Source organism: Octopus bimaculoides, chromosome 7 (genome assembly GCF_046866305.1).
Source record: "Octopus bimaculoides isolate indiv1 chromosome 7, ASM4686630v1, whole genome shotgun sequence".
NCBI lineage: Eukaryota > Metazoa > Mollusca > Cephalopoda > Octopoda > Octopodidae > Octopus > Octopus bimaculoides.
Window position 1 is genome coordinate 37,522,353 of NC_142934.1, and position 19,971 is coordinate 37,542,323.

Sequence of the window (19,971 nt, forward strand, 5' to 3'; positions counted from 1 at the left end):
TATTATCAATTGGATGGAAGTGTTTGATGAAATTTTCTTGTGATTGTGGTCTTAAAGATGATTGGTAATTTTGTGGTAGCAGAAAAGCTAGTGATTTTATTTATATATAAATAAAATGAGAACAGCTAGTTGTGCAGTCAATAGCAAATGTTAGGAAGCAAAGATGTATATTCACAGAAAATTTTGCTTTCATAGTTTTAAATGCACAAATTTGAAGTTGAAGTGGAACCTGTCTACTACTGGTTCAAGTGGAAATGTGCATTCTTCAGCCTCATCTCTGTAAAACTATTATTAATGGAACTGTGGATGTGCTTTTTGTTTGAAATATTATCAATTGGTACTGATATTAATATAATAGACATTTTTATAAGCATTTGTTGTTTTTTTATGTTCAAGAAGTAACTTTCCATTATTAATTTGGTAAAGTAATGTGTGAAATATGTACATTAATATAACTCTTTTTGTGTCAAGTCACATAAAGGGAGTGATACCCTGTTATTTTTAACACAATTGATGTTTTTTTTCTTAGATATGTTGTTAGTCAGCACTTCACATATTGTTAAAAACAGACAGCAGGAAGTTTTAAGCCAACCTAGTTGTTGCCTAATTAGGACAATAGTAAAGTAAGATGAAAAAAAAAAGGAAAAACATATGTGAGTTTGTAGTAAAAACAAACAAACAAAAGAACCCATATCTACTCTACCATTTTACAATCTGAAGATGAATGATGATTTAGGTACCAACAGCACATTTTTGGGTGGGTAAAGTCAATTATATCTCCGACCATTTGACTGACAATTATTTTCTTGACCTTGGAAGGATGAAAAGCTGACCTGACCACAGGCAGAACTTGAATTCAGAACATAAAATCATCCAACAATAAACTTCAAGGCATTTTGTCTCATGCTTTTCCAAAATCTATTCTGCTGTTTCATGTTCTACCAAATCTAGCATTCTCTCTCTAATAATCGTCCAGATTAGTAAGTACAGAAAAAGATCCAACAACTGAAAATGCAAACAAGACTTACAGAAAACAAGAGAAATCTACACAAATGTTCACATGTCTCTCCTTCTTTCTCATTCTTATTTACACAATTATGTCCAAAACTAGAACCAGATTTCCAGAGCTGTGGTGATGAGCTGATATTCTCCAACAAATTTCTAAAATCAAATTTCATTCTGTTGCCAAACAGAAAACTGTTACCCATTTCTGACTGAATTGATATGAGTGTGAGCATACTGCTATGACTAAGATGCTTGTTTTGGTACAGCTACAAGATTCTGGGTTTGAATGCACTGCATGGCACTATGGCTAAGTGTGTTTTACCATAGCCTTAAGTTGACCAAGGTTTATGAGTGAAATTTGGAATATACATACACACACATTTAAATACACATATACTGTATGTGTGTGTATCTTTCACTAATGCAGACATGTATATATATATATAATTTTATATATATATTGTCTTTTTAGAAAAACATAAATCCGGAGAAGAGGCACACTTTAAGAAGTAGAGCAGTCTCTATTAATTACTGGTGAAGGCCAGTTTATAGGGTTACTCTGGGTTTCTTGCCATAAATGGTACCTTTATGACGTATCTTCAGACCCTAAGACTTGTTGGCCTATGGCTTCTTTAAAATTTGGAGGGGGAATGATATGGATATAAAGAATGGGGATTATCTCCCTTTGGTGCTGGTCATCGGCTTCAGCTGTGTCGTCCTCCTTCAGTCACACCACCTGTTGGTTATGAGGGTAAAAGGTAGGGGGTTATCCCCTGCTCTCATCAGCAATCAATTTCCAGCTGTGGTGTAATTATCACTAATACTGCTATTATCACTATTATGCAGTTCCCAAAATGCTAACAGAAATCTTCTGAAATACAAGCACGGCCTGAAAATCTCCATTCTGGAGTTCAGTATGGTCCCTGGTATGCATGAGCTTTTCAGGATTTTCATGCATTTGGCTACGCATAGCTTGCAACATTTCGTTCCATTTATGTACAGACCCAGATGATGGAAGATTTTCCATGATATCAAGTTTTCCGCTACCTGGCTGGAGATTTTCATGGTGGCCTCATGGTCTCTGCCAAATAGCTAACCAGTGCAGCGCTTCTACATTTTTACGGAGGCCACAAGCCCCTTAAATATGGAATGATTTGACCTTGGATACTCTAAAAACATCCACATGCTGTCCAATGAACTTTACACCCGAATGTAACTGGAGAAGATTATGGATGTGATTAGGCATATGAGATGGAAAGCTTTCCACTACGACCTAGCCGCAACAGGCCCGGGGGGGGGGGGGAATAACTATAGCATTAGTTCAAGGAAACACCTACCCAGAATTAAAAACCTCAAACCCTTCGAAGCGGACCTCATAGGAATTATCCCAAAACTGAAATTCCATAAGTCCTCTTCCTCCTTCCAACGTAAGCTCTGTGCCAACATTAGGACATTAAAAAACTCAGATAGGTCCCTAATAAGACAAAGACCATTTATAGATTAGGCACCATAGAATACAATAGGCTACTAGAAAATAACATTACACAATCTTACGGACACGCAATCCCCAACTCATACATATAGAGACGTCAACAGTGAGGCTAAAAAATTAGCTAACAATTTAGAGATAGGAGACAGGGTAGAAATCCTAGTTAAAAGAAATGCTTTCATCACCATAAAAGATCACAAACCAAGTTTTGCCTTAAGTGCCGCCTGAACAACCTGGCCAAATCCGAGATCAGTCTAGCAAGCAAACATATTTTGCAAGATGTCAACAACACCATAAGAAGGGTCACTAACATCTCCTTGTGGCATAGCACCAGCAAAGTGACCGCATGGTTTAACGCCAACAAGGGTAAAGGTAGAGCAAGGTTCACCCAATTTGATATAGCCAATTTTTATCCATCTATATCGAAAGGGTTACTGACCAAAGCGCTTTCTTTCATTAGGGGCATCACTGATATTAGTGACAGGGACATAGAAATTATTATGCATGCCAGGAAAATAATACTGTTTAACAAAGGTTTGGCATGGGTCAAGCAATCTGACCCCATGAGCTCCTTTGATGTAGCAATGGGAGCCTATGACAGTGCGGACATGTGCGACCTCATAGGATTGTATATCATGGACACCCTTAGGAAAAAATTCCCCTCTGTCCTCTTTGGGCTCTACAGGGATGATGCGCTGGCCATCTCTAGGGGAGCAAGCGGCCACACACTAGATAGGCTTAGGAAGGACTTTATCAGCATACTTGGCTCCATGGGATTGAAGATCACCATAGAGACCAACCTCACCACAGCAGACTTTTTAGATGTCGTGCTGAACTTGAGCTCCAGTACCTACAGGCCCTACCGCAAACCAAATGAGAAGCTAACATACATCAACACAGCCTCATGCCACCCACCCATCATGTTCAAGTGCCTGGTAAAGGGTGTTAGTAAGAGGATTTCAAGCCTTTTCACTAACCAAGAGGCCGTTGATGTGGCAGCTCCATACAATAACTAGGCCCAAGCTGCCAGTAGGTCCAAGGACTGCATCTCCTATATGCTGGAACCTGACACCCGCAGAAGGAAACACCACAGAAATACAATTTGGTTTGCACCCCTCCTTAATACTATAATGCCTGTAAACTGACTTTTCCTAAAATTGATAGACAAACACTTTACTACCTCCCATAGGCATGCCCCCATTTTCAACAGGCACAATGTTAGGGTCTTATTTAGCCGTGCCCCTAGCATCAAGAGAATCTTAGTTAGCACTCCTAAGCAATGGGAAGAGGTTGGTTGTTCATGCAGGATCTGCAACAATTGCCCAGTAGAAAGCTACTTCAAAACCAAAGGTGTCATCTATCAAGCCAAAGTGCGGGCAAGCCCTACCAATTCCACCAGCAGAAACCATAGCAGCCATAGACACAAGGACAGAGCCATCAACAGAGCCGCCACCGCTGCCAGCACCACCGCAAACAGCCTTACCAACATTAACGGCACCAACACCAACAGTGCTGATTACACTTCCGATGCCACCACCATCACCATCACTAACATTGACCACAGTGACATTGCCTCCAATACCAGCCTTACAAATAGCAGACAGGACAGTATACCCAGTGACAGCTTTCATAGCAGCAGTAACAGACCAAACTATATCAGCTGCTGCTCCAACAGCACCCCTAGCAGAGACACCAGCATAGACATGAATAACAGTAGCCCTGTCAATTAGAAATGGAACCCCCATCACCGGTGAAGATAACAATAATAGTAATAATAACATTTATGGTAACACCTTCGGCTACAATGGTAACATCAACAGCACCCCCTCCACATCCAGCAATAACATTACCAATGCCACCATCACCCTCACCTTCGCAATCACCAACATCAAGGGGGGGAGGGGCAACAACGTCATCGCCGACGACAGCACCAGCAACAACAATAGCAGCAGCATATTCATCAACCCCAGCAACATCATCATCGACAGCACCAGCAACAATAACAGGGAATATTGTCGACAGTGGCAGCAGTAGCAGCAACAACAGCAGCAACATCAGCGTTGGCAGACTTAATAGCAACATCAGTGGCACTGACAGCAGCAGTGGTAGCAACAACAACAACAATAGTTGGCACAACACCAACTCCATGCATCCAAGGAAATACATTGGATGAGTGGGAACTTCCTTTCAGAAACGTCTTTCCAACCATAGATCCTCCTTTAGGGTCCTGGAAAGGAGATATGTAACATCACTAGCAAACCATATTTGGTAGCTGAAGGAAGATGGAATTGCATACTCAATATCATGGAAAATCATCCACCGTCTGGGTCCGTACATCAATAGAACAAAAAACTGCAAGCTATGCATAACTGAACACATGGAAATCATGAAAGACTCGCACTACCAGGGACCATACTGAACTCCAGAATGGAGATTTTCAGGCCATGCTTGCATTTCAGAAAGATTCCTGTTAGCATTTTGGGAACTGCATAATAGCAATAATTACACCGCAGCTGGAAATTGGTTGCTGATGAGAGCAGGGGATAACCCCCTATCTTTTACCCTCATAGCCAACAGGTCATGTGCCTGAAGAAGAATAACACAGCCGAAGCTGATGACTAGCACCAAAGGGATATATTTATATCATTCCCCCTCCATATTCTAAAAAGGCCATAGGCCAACAGATCTTAGGGTCTGAAGATATGCCATAAAAGTACCCTTTATGGCGAGAAACCCAGAGTAACCCTATAAACTAATCTTCACCAGTAATTAATCTATATATATAAAAATGAGAATGTGTGTCTGTGTGTGTGTGTGTGTGTGTGTGTGTGTGTGTGTGTGTGTGTGTGTGTGTTTCCCTAAAACTCGAGAACTACACAACTAATTTCATTCAAATTTTACACATGTCTTACTTAGGGTTCCGGTTGTGTTTTAGTCAAAAAAATTTTTTAACTTCTTGCATAGTTCGAGCCCACAGCAACATCATATCTCCTCCACTATTTAAGTATTACGTGTCAAAAGTGAAACAAAAACACTCATGTCAAATACTTTCACTTTAAAAATGAAACTATTCCACTAACTGAAACAATCACATTTCGATACTGTAATGACAGATACTTTCACTTTAATGGTGTGTGTATGTATATATATATATATATATATACAGAGAGAGAGAGAGAGAGAGAGAGAGAGAGAGAGAGAGAGAGAGAGAGAGAGATGTATATGTATACATATACATGTATATGTACATGTATATGTATAGATATATATATAGATATAGATCTATATGCATACATGTATATGTATACATATGTGTAGATGTATATAGATAGGTGTACATCTAATATGTACACATAAATAAATGCATACAGATATCTATACATATATACACCCATACACACACACACAAAGACACACATTAGTCATTTGTTTTCTTATCCAAAACTACGTCAAAAGTATTGAATGGATCTTTAAGAAATTTGGAAATTATATTCTATGCATAATGGCCATAACCCCCATGAAAATTCATATATTTTTGATGTTGATGAAATTTTAACCATACAGATTACACACAAATAAAGTAATATTTCTAAAATTTTTTCTTCTTAGAAGTTACAAAGACCCCTTCATGGGGACTTCACACCCACAGTTTAGTCATTTTTCCAAAGCAAAGACGAATACAGTTGTACCATTGGTAGCTATAGGGTCACCCGAACATAACAGATGAGCATTATTTGTAATTCAACGGTACAACAGTGTAAGACTATCCTTTCAGATATACTTACATTGTGATTTCTGCAACGTGGTGCATAAATTGTCAAGTAAATGAGACTCATCTTTGCCTCCACTGATTCACTTGCAAAGTGATAAGTAAAATTATTTCGTTGCAGACCTCCTTTGAGTCTTTTTATTACCACTGCGACACATATAGTCCCCAGTTGGTAACATTGATTTCAAGGCCTTCCCAGATGAGTGACTGGTTGTTCTAAGACATTTATTGATTGTAAATATTTTCTGCCCAGTTACCTATCGGTAGAGTGGTCATTTGCAAACTCAAGAGGCGACACTTTCATTTCCCTTTACTCCAAACGTCACACATTGTTTTTTCTATTGAGTCATGCCCTTCCAATTGCTATAGATCCATAATGCATCTTAAAGCTGTACCTGTCACCTGTATGGTGAGGAATCCTACATTGGGGAGTAGTAACGACTAGGCTACGGTAGCTGACTGATTATCATGATCATTCGTCTTTTGCTTTCCTGTAGCTTTGCTCTCTTTTACAAACCCAGTGAACATACATATATTTCCTATTTTAAAGAAATTCAAACAATACATATTACACACAAGTTAAAAAGATTCCCAACAATTAAACTTCTCTGGTTGATATTAATACACCCATCACCAATTTTCAACTCCATGAGCTCCATTTTTCAGGAGCAAAATTCTTTTAAGGTCCATGTAGTGTCTTAGGCCAAAAAAATTTTTAACTTCCTGCATAGTTCGAGCCCATAGCAATATCTTATCTCCTCCACTATTTCAGTATTATGTGTCAAAAATGAAACAATAACATCACTCTACTGTAATGTCAGATACTTTCACTCTAACACTGAAACTATTCCACTATTTCAGTATTACCTGTCAAAAGTGAAACAATAACATGTCGCTACTGTAATTTCAAATATTTTCACTTTAATATTTTCAATTTTATACTGAAACTATTAAAGTGAGACTATACTCTCACATATATACAGGCATACTATAAGATCCAAGTAAAAACATTCCCAACAATTCAACTTCTCTGGTTGACATTAACACCCCCACCCCCAATAGGGGCCTTCATTCCCACATTTTAGAGCTCCATGAGCTCCATTTTGCAGGAGCAAAATCTTTTTTACAGGTTCCAGAAGACTGAAATTTTGGAATATGCGCATAAAGATCAATAGTATGGGATACATGTCTCATGATTAGAATTTTTTTAGGGTGTGTAAAGAGGGAAAGAACCTTCATGTGCAATTTTGATGAAATTCGAATCATATGTATTCCAGTTCCTTACAGAAAATATAACAGAAAAGTCTCATTTTTCAATTGCATGTAACACGGGCAACGCCAGGTATCTCTGCTAGTATATATATATATATATATATATATATATATATATATATATATAAATATAATTAAGGGATCAGCAGATGGGATTCTCAGCTTTTTTAGCTGCTATTTCTGAACTTCGGTATATGGTGAAGCAAATATCTGCTGATCCCTTAATTATATTTATAAATATATATGAGCTTTTAAATAAGTTCTCCACCAATAATGGTGCTTTTCATACCGATGGGCTTGGTAAAAATTGTTAATTGTTAATTGATTTATTAATTAATAAATTGATAATCCTTTACCCTTTTAATTTGTATATATATATATATATATATATATATATATATATATATATATACACACACACACACACATATGATGGCTGCAAATTTGTGTTTGAGTATTGCTATTGCCTGATTGAAAGTCCTACATATGTGAAGGCTACAACCAGCCATTTTTGTGATAGGTTTTACTTTATTTCAAGTGATGCCTGTGTATGACGATTTTTTATAGTGGGGAAAAGACTTGCACAAATCCAATCCCACTCTCTGAACATAGACAACATAAATTCGAAAAGAAGAAATAGTCTATATCACTGTCAATGTTGCAGGTTTTCTCTCAGAGTTTCCCTCTCCTAGACAGATGTGGCAACAACAGAATGGGTCTCCCACTCCCAGTGGACCAACCATGTACCTGGACACCAACCCAGGTATTTCCACCTTCCTGCGCATATATACATGCACACATATTGTTGGATGGCTGTTGACTGCACATGAGCTCTTCTGCCCTTTGACAGGTCTTATTTTCTGTCCTGCAGGGTGTTCAACAATCACCCTCCTCACCAAGCAAACTTGATGGGGTTGCTAGTTTAGTTGCTGATGACTCAACCATGCAACAGGTTGTACTGGGCTACATGTTACCAGTAGCGGCCAAGAGCGACCTCTCTCTCTCTCATATTCACACACACATTTATATACACATACAGTGTATGTGTCTGTATCTTTCACTAACGCATATCTATATAAATATATATATCATTCATCAGTGAGTCATATATACTTTAGACTAGTAATGTATTCACATATAAGCATCAAAAACAAAACCAATAAACCAACAATTATGAATAAATGCCTCCATAATATTTGTTCTATCTGAGTTGCACAGACATTCCCTTGTCACTCTCCCCATCATAAATGAAGGAAAGAAGTAATCAACCCATATGAAACCTGTAATCAATGATGCTATTCATCATAAAATGTGATATAAAAAGTAAAAAACTGTGAAGTTGTATCTAGTTTTTTAATTGGTTCATTAATTATTAATTATTGCTCATATAATTAATCTAATTAGATCACTGCCAGTCAGAAAGGTATGTACCACTAGAAAAATTAATAGCAAAGATTTAAAAGCTCATTGATATTCTAAGTAGTGAATGAGAAAATGTGATACCATAGTTATCAGCATTAAATGGAAGGTAGCTTTGAGAATGATACTAAGGGTTTCTCTCTACATACATGGTATTACAATATAAACCCTAAATAAGTATAAAGTGTCTTATATATATATATCTTGGTAGCTTATCAAAACTGGTTTCATTGTTCTTACACCTCATCCTGACTTGAGTACTTATCTATCCCATGATACTGAGACATGGTAACAAAAAGTAACTTATGAAAATGTGAATAAAAATGTGCCATTGATAAAAGGGTATAAAGGGTGACAGCCAACAATAATTACTAGACTATCACTTCAGGGTTATGAATATGGAATCCTTTTTTATGTAGTGAGCACTGATCAGCTGGAGAGATAGTGAAACCAGTCAGGTTGATTCTCATTGAAAAGGAGTAAAAGAACCCACATGGCAGTAATTTCACAGTGTGACTAAACACATTTGGATATATATTTATATATAAGTCTAGGAAGTGAATTTAGTAAATTTAGAAACATATGGAGTCAAGAAGAATGATACTGCAACACCAGCAGTGAAACATAGGAAGTGAGTGCAGATAATGACTAGAACAGAGAAGGTTATGTTGGATGTGAAGTATTATTTTATAAGAATGGTTCAGTGTGAAAGTTCAGAAAATTACCAGAAATCAAAGGAATTAGTACATGTATACAGGGGAGATAACTATGCTGGTTTTGAAGTGTAAATGTCAAAGAATGATGCACATTTGAAGAAAACATGTTATGGCAAGGTAACCTATGATAGAGTTAAACCAAGGAAGAATTGGAGAATAAGTAGTAAGGACATTCTTCAGGACAAGTCTTTAAAGAATAGTTTGCATGGATTGAAGAATTATGAAAGGAAAGCTGCATTACAGACCTGTCCAATCTCTTTTATCATGGAAAAATGATTTACTAGCAGAAATAACAAACTAATGTTAAAAGGAGACTGTAGACATGAGGATAGTGAACAAATAAGATCAAGGCAAAAGTGTATAAGAATTGTGAACATCAAGACAAAGGTATTGGAGAACAGTGACCATCAAGAAGAAGGTGTATTACAACAGCGAACAAATAGATCAGGGTAAAAGTGTATCCACATCAAGCATGCAGAAAATAGAGCTAAAATTGGTAATTACAAAGAACATTTAAACTATGTATTGTGAGTGTGTGATGTGTGTGTGTGTGCACGCACGCATGTTTATAAGCGTAAACCACAGATGAGCTCACTGGAAATATGACAACATAGTTTCCTAATACAGGGATTAATACATATTTATACAACTACACGCATACATACACACATGCATGCACATACGTGTGCACATGCACACTCACACAATCAGAGAAAGAGAAAGAATAAGAAGGAAGAAAAAGATCATTTAGTTTTTGTTGCTGTTTTTAATTCAGTGTATGGTTTATTTGAAATCTCTGCCACTAGTAATCTTTCTTGTATTTGATGAAGAAATGGTCATAAATAATGATGCATAAGCAAAGGCAAAAAAAGCAACAAAGTTTTTCAACTCAGCAATGGCTATCCTGAGATTGGTAATTCACAGTAAGTTAAAGTATTCTTTTCTTTTTTCTTTATAATTACCATGTATAACTATACACAAAATTGAGAAATTATTACCAAAGTTAGACACCCACACTTTATATATGTTTTCAGTAGAATTAGTTCAAATAGCAACTATGGTGTGAAAGACAAAAATAAAAAAACTGTTAACTTCGCTCAGTTATTTAATATTTTGTGTCAAATATATTTGACACCAGATTTGACATTTGGAACTGTCTCAGTGAACAGGTTGCAGATAATGCAATGACAATTTTGACAACAAATCAATAAATGATTAAGTGACGTTAACAATTTTTATGTTTATGAATGGCTAAAATGTGTGTTTCGCACAGTAAATGATTTTGTTTCAACACACCATCTCAGATCAAATTACTTGTTAGACAAGTACAATCCTGAAATTTCTTTGGTCCCCAAAATTGTAATATTTCAGGTGAAATATAATAATTTCAAAATATTGTTTAAACAAGCTGTTACTGTTTACAATTAACACACACACACACACACACAAAAAAAAACATTTACACAGACAAGTATGTGACAACACAGTAGCAACACATGTTTAGCATAGCAAAATGAAAAGCTTGGAAATTTGTAAAGGTGGCACAGCTAACTTACTGGCTCTATATCCCTAGAAGTTTGGTACATATTTTTGCATGGATATTTAAGATCACCAACTTTGTCAGCTGTCTTATAAATGTCTCTCGCAGCACTTCGAGTCAGCATCCCTGTTTTGTTGCGCCATTTACTATCAAGGAATTCAAAATTATGTCTTACATTGCCAGAGCTATTTGGAAACAAAGAAGGAATATAACATGATATGCTAAGCAAGTAAAGAAGGTAAGAGACTTTTAAAAATATCAATTGATATCTATAAAATTAAAATTTTTTCCATTGTTTTTGTTTTTGTTTTTATTTATTTATTTCTTTGATGGTTGGAGTTTGGTGAAAATTTCTTGAAAATTCATTTGACCTTTGAAAGGATACAATCAATGAAATGAATAATAATAATGATGATAATAATAATAATAATAATAATAATAATAATAATAATAATAATAATAATAATAATAATTTTTTCCACTATAAGCACAAGGCCTGAAACTGTGGGGTAAAGGGAAAGTTGATTACATCAACCCCAGTGCTCAAATGGTGCTTATTTTACTGACCCCAAAAAGATGAAAGGCAAAGTCGACCTTGGTGGAATTTGAACTCAGAACATAAACCCAGAAGAAATAGCAAGTAAGCATTATGTCTGGTGGGCTAATGATTCTAATAATCAAAATGACACAAACCATCAAATTACTTCTGAAAGAAATGAATTCACATAGCTTTACTAGAAACAAAGTGAAATATTTATCTGTGAACACATCACAAGCAGTAAATGTGATAATATCTCTATCCTCAAGATAAGAGCCTTTTATATTCCTTAAAGAGTTACAGCATTAAAATGAAAGGTCTTGAAAGGTGTTGATTCTCAGCTTATATCTGGCAATATGGAATTTTGTGCAGTCTGCATTATAGTAAATTATCTCCCTTCACAAAATTACTAAGCACTTACTCAGAGAGCTTCATAAAAACTAATTCATTTCTATTTGATCTACATTAAAATATATTGTAATCTCGGTTAAATCATAACAAACTGTTTATAACATTTATTTCAAAACCTGTGTTCTAATCCTGACTATTCTGTTTTGACACATAAAACAATGTACTTCTTAACATTACAAAAATAAATATACCCCCAAAGAAGACTAAAATTAAATATGAATGTGATACAAATATGTGATAAATTAACTATCTAAATATTTGATAATGCACTGAATAATTTAAGCACTGGATAACAGTGAATGGTGTGAAGACAAGCTTCACAGATTCAAAGAATTCTTATAAGTAAATCATGGAAATTAAACAAAGGGCTTTACCAAGTATATGATGAAAACCTGAGACAATTCCTGAGATGAAGGTATTCAAAATTTAGAAGTGTTTAGAATAAAATCCCCATTCAAGGTGTTAAGAGGAAGAAAATAAAGCTAGATGCTATGTTTTTTACTAGGCCAGAGGTCTGAGGCCAACAGGTCTTGGGGCCTGACGATACGCCATGAAGTTAATTAAACCTTTTATAGGTGGGAAACACAGGGCAAACCCATAAACCGGCCTTTCCCAGTAAAATACACACACACATACATACATATACTTCGTTTTTGTATTTGGTTTGCAAGATTCTTTATGTGAATTTGTGTGTTGAAGCATATTCTGTTGTATCTGGGGAGAGTCATTCTGTTTCAATGCCTTACTAATTAACACACTCACTGGTTCGATTTCCACTCATTTATTTATTTATTTTTTCTGAAATTCTTGTTGCTTCTTGCAACCACTTCAATAGTTGTTCACTATGACCATTATCAGAGCTGCATTCCTTTTGTTTGTTTTTTTGTGCACATGTGTGTGCATGTGTATACACATATGTACACACACATAATTGAAGAAATTGGAGTCAGGAATAGAGAGTATGATTGGACATTTGTTTATTCGAAGTATATAATAATACTACCTGTACTATTGGGTTATTCTGAAGGTGGATGAGCTCTATACTGTACGCTAATATATTCATAATGGAATACAACATAATTATATACACACACACACACACACACACGCACATTATATATATATATATATATATATATATATATATATATATATATATATATATATGTATGTATGTATGTATGTATGTATGTATGCATGTTTATATATATATATATATATATATATATATATACATATATATATATATATAAGCATAGGAGTGGCTGTGTGGTAAGAAGCTTGCTTACCAACCACATCGTTTTGGGTTCAGTCCCACTGTGTAGCACCTTGGGCAAGTGTCTTCTATTATAGCCTCGGGCCAACCAAAGCCTTGTGAGTGGATTTGGTAGATGAAAACTGAAAGAAGCCCGTCGTATACATATATGTGTGTGTGTGTGTGTGTGTGTGTGTGTTTGTCCCCCCAACATCGCTTGACAACCGATGCTGGTGTGTTTACATCCCCGTAACTTAGCGGTTTGGCAAAAGAGACCGATAGAATAAGTACTAGACTAACAAAGAATAAGTCCTGGGGTCGATTTGTACGACTAAAGGCGGTGCTCTAGCATGGCCGCAGTCAAATGACTGAAACAAGTAAAAGAATAAAAGAATATATATATATATATATATATATATATATAAAGATAAATTAAATAGAGAGAGACTATTGACAATCCAATAATTTATTCATATTATAATATTACATGATATACTATGAATATAATATAACATAACATTATATAACATAAACAATTATTAAAAGAAACATAAAAGGCCAACAATTTGTTTCAGCTTATATACATTTTCTGATATACATACACAATAATAGTTCCGTTACATATATAAGGATCATGGTTTAAAGATAGATAGAAAGTCATCAATCATTAAACTATGACCCTGAAGTGACTTATATATATGAGTGAACTGTTATTGTGTATGTATATCAGAAAATGTATATAAGTTGAAACAATTTGTTAGCCTTTTATGTTTTTTTTAATAATTGTTTATATTATATAATATGTTATTCATAGTATATCATGTAATAATATAACATAAATAAATTATTGGATTGTCAATAGTATCTCTCTATTTAATTTATCTTTGTAATTGTATGCATTGTACCCACACTAATATGGTATTCAACTGATGAACCAGTGAATTAAATGTTTAACACACTGCTTTGAAGGATCTCTTTTCCTCAGTTTGTTACTATATATATATATATATATATATATATATATATATATATATATATATATAAAATACAAATAATATGTGAGTTGTTGGCACGCCGTCGCTTACGACGTCGAGGGTCCCAATTGATCCGATCAACGGAACAGCCTGCTCGTGAAATTAACGTGCAAGTGGCTGAGCACTCCACAGACACGTGTACCCTTAACGTAGTTCTCGGGGATATTCAGCGTGACACAGTGTGACAAGGCTGAACCTTTGAATTACAGGTACAACAGAAACAGGAAGTAAGAGTGAGAGAAAGTTGTGGTGAAAGAGTACAGCAGGGTTTGCCACCATCCCCTGCCGGAGCCTCGTGGAGCTTTAGGTGTTTTCACTCAATAAACACTCACAAATAATATGTGAGTATATGCATATATACGTACATGTATGTACATACCTACATCTACATGTATATATAGATGCATATTTGGGTACAGGACGTCACAAAAAAAAAACGTGGACAAAATGAAAAACGAGAACATAAGCAAAGCACGAAAAACAAACTTTTTGTCGGACAATAGTAGGAACACACAGGAAAACAGACAGGCCACATAGAGAACATTTCCTTCATCAGTTGCCCCTATTCTAAACTAAGCGTTTCAAAGAGTTTGGGCAGGACGCATTATTAGAATAGCTCTTCCCGCAAAGCAAATTAAAATAAAATTTGTGATGTGGAGGAATTAAAGTGGCAAACAGGAAACACGATATTAGCTTGAATAATATCTAATATTTACACATATATATACACATACATATATATATAATTTATTTTCAAGAGATAACATTTTATATATATATATATATATATATATATATATATATATATATATATATATATATATATATATATGGGACACATCAAAGCACTCAGTATATTTGAGGCATAGGAAAATAGGAAAAATAATGAGAGACAAAAGATAGGTTACTAAAATATATTCTGTGGTAAAATTATTATGTGCACAAAATCATGTACTAAAAGTATATAGATATATAAATATATAAATACACTTAAAAAATCATATTAAAAATACATTAAAAATATACATAGATATAAATATGCTAAGAATATATTAAGAACATACAATATATAGTCCTACTTACAATAAAAATGATATAGTCCTACTTACAATAAAAATGATATTAAAATTATATACAGTGTAGAAAATGTTGTAATTCTATATAGAGGTTTATAATTTGTTAAAATCTGATGGTCATTTCTGGGGGCATAGTGGTGCAAAAGATGTAATAGAATTTAAGTTCTATTAATTTAGTATCACCACCTCCTTCTTCAGGGAATTTTCCAACTGGTAAGGCTACATTTGTTATGCACTATTGTGGAATTTGATGTTGACAACCTTCATAAAGAGATATACTTATTATTATAGTGGGTGGGTGTTAGGTGTGAAGGCGCATGGCTCAGTGGTTAGAGCGTCAAGCTCACGATCGAGTGGTTGTGAGTTCGAATCCCAGACTGGGCTGCGTGTTGTGTTCTTGAGCAAGACACTTTATTTCACGTTGATCCAGTTCACTCAGCTGTAGAAATGAGTTGCGACGTCACTGGTGCCAAGCTGTATCGCCTTTCCCTTGGATAACATTGGTGGCATGGAGAGGGGAGGTCAGTATGCATGGACGACGGCTGGTCTTCCATAAACAACCTTGCCTGGGTAACTTTCTAGGTGCAATGCCATGGTCAGTTATGACTGAAGGGGGTCTCAGCAGCAGGGTGTTAGGTATGTAACTTTTTTTTTATACAGTAAGAGGAAGGGAGAATATGCTACTATTGAGATGAAGCTATAAATAATGTTTAGAGGTGGAGGGTTGGAGGAGAAGACATAAACCAAGTTTTTATATTTCAGATTTAATGGAATAATAATTTATTGTGTAGTTATGAAGAGTTAACCAAATGTCTAGGGGTTTAATAATACAATTTCTTCTCCGAACTAGGCTTGGTAGTAGTAGTAGTAAACCATGACATTCTTCCATGAGATGTTTTTCTCAACTGATTGTTTGGGTAAAATTCAGCAGCAGCAATATTTGTTGAAGTTGGCAAATATTCTTGGAACATTTGCCAACTTCAACAAACTCTTTCCATGTGACTGGTGTTTGGCCAAGCCTCACCTTTCTTTCTTGGTTTGACTACCATCTGTGTAACATCTCTTATATTCCTTCCCATGACTTTCATCTTCTATGTTCTTCCTGTAAGGCTTCACTTCCACACATGCCAGCTTAATGTATTTTGTCTTTAGTCGAAAGACACTTGTTGTTAATGTCCTGTTGTTTCTATTTGTAACTGTGTACCTTGCTTTCTTCCAAAGAATCTAGTGCTCTTAGCTTAGATTTTCCTAGAGGCTGACCAGATTAGAGCAGTCTCAACAGTAACCAGCCAAAAAGCAAAGATGATCTGGTACTCGACTGAAGATTGAAAGCTCCGAATGGCCTGTCCTTGTTTTTTCTTGTCATTTTTTGTATCGTCTGACTGCCTCAATGTTTTGTTGTTGCCTGTTACATTCTTGTTTCATTTTTTGTTTTGTTATATATATATATATATATGAAACGCTTAGTTTTAGAATGGTAGCAGCTGATGAAGGAAATGTTCTCTATGTGGCCTGTGTGTTTTCTGTACTCTGCTTATCATTTTGTCCACGTTTTTTTGTAACGTCCTGTACCCAGATATATGCATCTGTATATACAGGCAGATGTAGGTATGGACATACATGTACGTATATATGCATATACTCACATATTATTTGTATTATTACATGATCGAATGCACGCGTCATCTTTGCAAGTAAGTTTTAACTTTATATTTCTGATGCGACTCTATCTATCTTTGTATCTTTCTCCCCCTCTCATTCTTCCTTCTGTTGTTCTTCGCCTCTCTCCTTCACTACTATATCTCTCTCTCTCGTTGCTCACCTATATTCTACTTCCTCCCCTTTTTTTCTCTCTCTACCACTCTTTCTCCTTACCCCTCGCTGGTCACGTGTGTCCGGCTTCTGCCTCCTTTCTTATCTTGGCAACTGCCAAGCCAGCACGAACTTCTCACTCCTTTCCAGTTCATCTCATCACAGCATTCAGTAAACATATATATTTTTTCACTTCTGACCCTGCTAGCCCTTCTTGTTTATTTTCACTGTTTCGTTTTCCTGTCATGTTTTCTGTTCACCACAATATTCCTCCGCACTACAAATTTAATTTGTTTCCGCGGGAAGAGCCATTCTAACAATGCGTCCTGCCCTAACTCTTCGAAACGCTTAGTTTTAGAATGGTGGCAGCTGATGAAGGAAATGTTCTCTATGTGGCCTGTGTGTTTTCTGTACTCTGCTTATCATTTTGTCCACGTATTTTTGTAACATCTTGTACCCAGATATGCATCTGTATATACATGTAGATGTAGGTATGTACATACATGTATGTATATATGCATATACTCACATATTATTTGTATTATATATATATATATATATATATAATGTGTTGTGAATTTATGGAAAGAAATCCCATAAAACTCAACAATTTTGTTAAAAATGGAGAAGAGAAGATGTTAAAATATATAAGAGAATTTTAATTCATGCAGACGATTATTTCATACAGAGATATAAAAATCATGCAAATTTATGGTTGAATTGAATTAATTAATTTAATTCACATGCACACACATCCATTTCATATACACATACACACATCTTTCACTTTAAAACAAAAGTAAATAAATAAAAGTTTTTTTTACAGAAAATGGCATAGTGGTTAAGAGCGCGGGCTACTAACCCCAAGATTCCAAGTTTGATTCCAGGAAGTGACCTGAATGATGATAATAATAATAATAATAATAATGATAATAATAATAATAAAAGAGGAAAATTAGTTAAAAATAGCAACATCACACTAGATAAAGCCAATGAAACAAGAAAACTAGACGAAAGCCAGCCATACAAATATTTAGGAGTCAACTAGATAGGATACAACACACACAAATGAAAGAAAAAATAAAGAAAGAGTACTATAGACGAGTTAGATCAATACTAAAAACAGAGCTCAATGCTAAAAACAAGATAATAGGTATTAACACTTTAGCTGTCCCAATTATAAGTTACAGCTACAATATCCTTAACTGGACACTAAACGAACTATCTAAAATAGACAGGAAAACAAGAAAAATAATGACAGGATATAGGATGCACCACCCAAAATCTGACATAGAAAGGCTATATATACAATGCACAGAAGGTGGCAGGGGTCTTATACAGCTGGAAAACTATTATAAAATAACCACCATAGGACTGCAAAAATACCTACTTCAGAAGCAAGGAAAACTAATACAAATAGCCACAAAACGAGCAAAACAAAAAACTGTTTTCAGTATTTAAGGAAGCTGACAAATACAAACAAGAAATCATACTACCTAACAAATTCGAAGACGAAGAAGAAGAAACAACAAAAGCTATAAAACAAATGAAATCCAAACTAAAACTAGAACAGCAACGGACCATGATAAAACGATGGCTAAACTAAATGCAAAAGAAATAGACAGAGAAAAATCCCAGCAATAGTTGAGAAGCTCAGGACTCAAAGCAGAGACTGAAGGATTTTTAACTGCTGCACAAGACCCCACCAGAAATTACCAAAAACATATAATGAAAAGAAACATAACAAGTAACTAGAATATGTGAAGATGGACAAGAAACAATAAATCATATTATCTCTGGCTGCCCAGTCCTGGCTAAGAAGGAATATATTCACAGACACGACAGAGCTGGGACCTATATACACTGGAAGCTATGCCAACACTATGGAATAACAACAGAAAAAAGATGGTATAAACACATGCCAGAAAAGGTCACAGAAAACGAGAAAGTAACCATACTCTGGGATATGCCAATACACACAGATAGAGAAATTAAGGCAAACAGACCAGATATAGTTGTCAAAGATCATGAAGAAAAAAAATGCTTTCTAATTGAAATATCAATACCAGCAGATGACAACGTTTCCCTAAAAGGAATGGAAAAACTTTCAAAATACAAAGACCTGGAAATAGAGGTAACTTGAATGTGGAATCTAAAAACAGAAACAATTCCTATCATAGTAGGTGCCTTAGGTATAATAAAAAAATATTCCGACAAATACATAACAAAAACACCAGGACTTACAAATATATATAACATACAGAAAATTGCACTACAGGGCACTGCACACATCCTACGCAAAACACTTTCAATACAGTAACCATAAGAGCATCGCAGCAAACCACAGCACATACCCAAGACACACAGAACTGCGCTTGGTAGTGAAGTGAAAGCACGTTATAAAAATAAAACTACTGAACAGTAATAATAATAACATCATAGAAAAATACCTTAGGAATGAGAACCCAGGTTCCAAATTTTCCCAAGACACGTGATGAAGGCAGGAGGGTATATCAGCCGAAACATTGTGTTAACAACAAAGAAGATGAGGACAAATATCCGTCAATTGTAAATAAGGTAAATAATGAAATCACATTCAGTTAAAAATATTTCTAAATGATTAAAATATTATGTA

General features: G+C 35.2%; 1 protein-coding gene across 5 annotated transcripts in view; it reads right to left on the minus strand.

The window, feature by feature from the left end:
* LOC149134668 (uncharacterized) overlaps positions 1-19,971 on the minus strand; it is a 79,638-nt gene that overhangs the window by 14,703 nt on the left and 44,964 nt on the right. For 4 of the 5 annotated variants that reach the window (XR_016242610.1, XM_089355209.1, XM_089355208.1 and 1 more), the window contains exon 2: positions 11,227-11,395. Coding sequence is in view for 3 of the 5 variants with exons in the window: in XM_089355209.1 (XP_089211335.1) it covers positions 11,227-11,395 (169 nt within the window). In the remaining 2 variants the exon portion in view is untranslated. Of the gene's footprint in view, positions 1-11,226; positions 13,246-19,971 lie in introns of those variants that run through there. The other variant, XR_016242611.1, reaches the window with a different exon arrangement.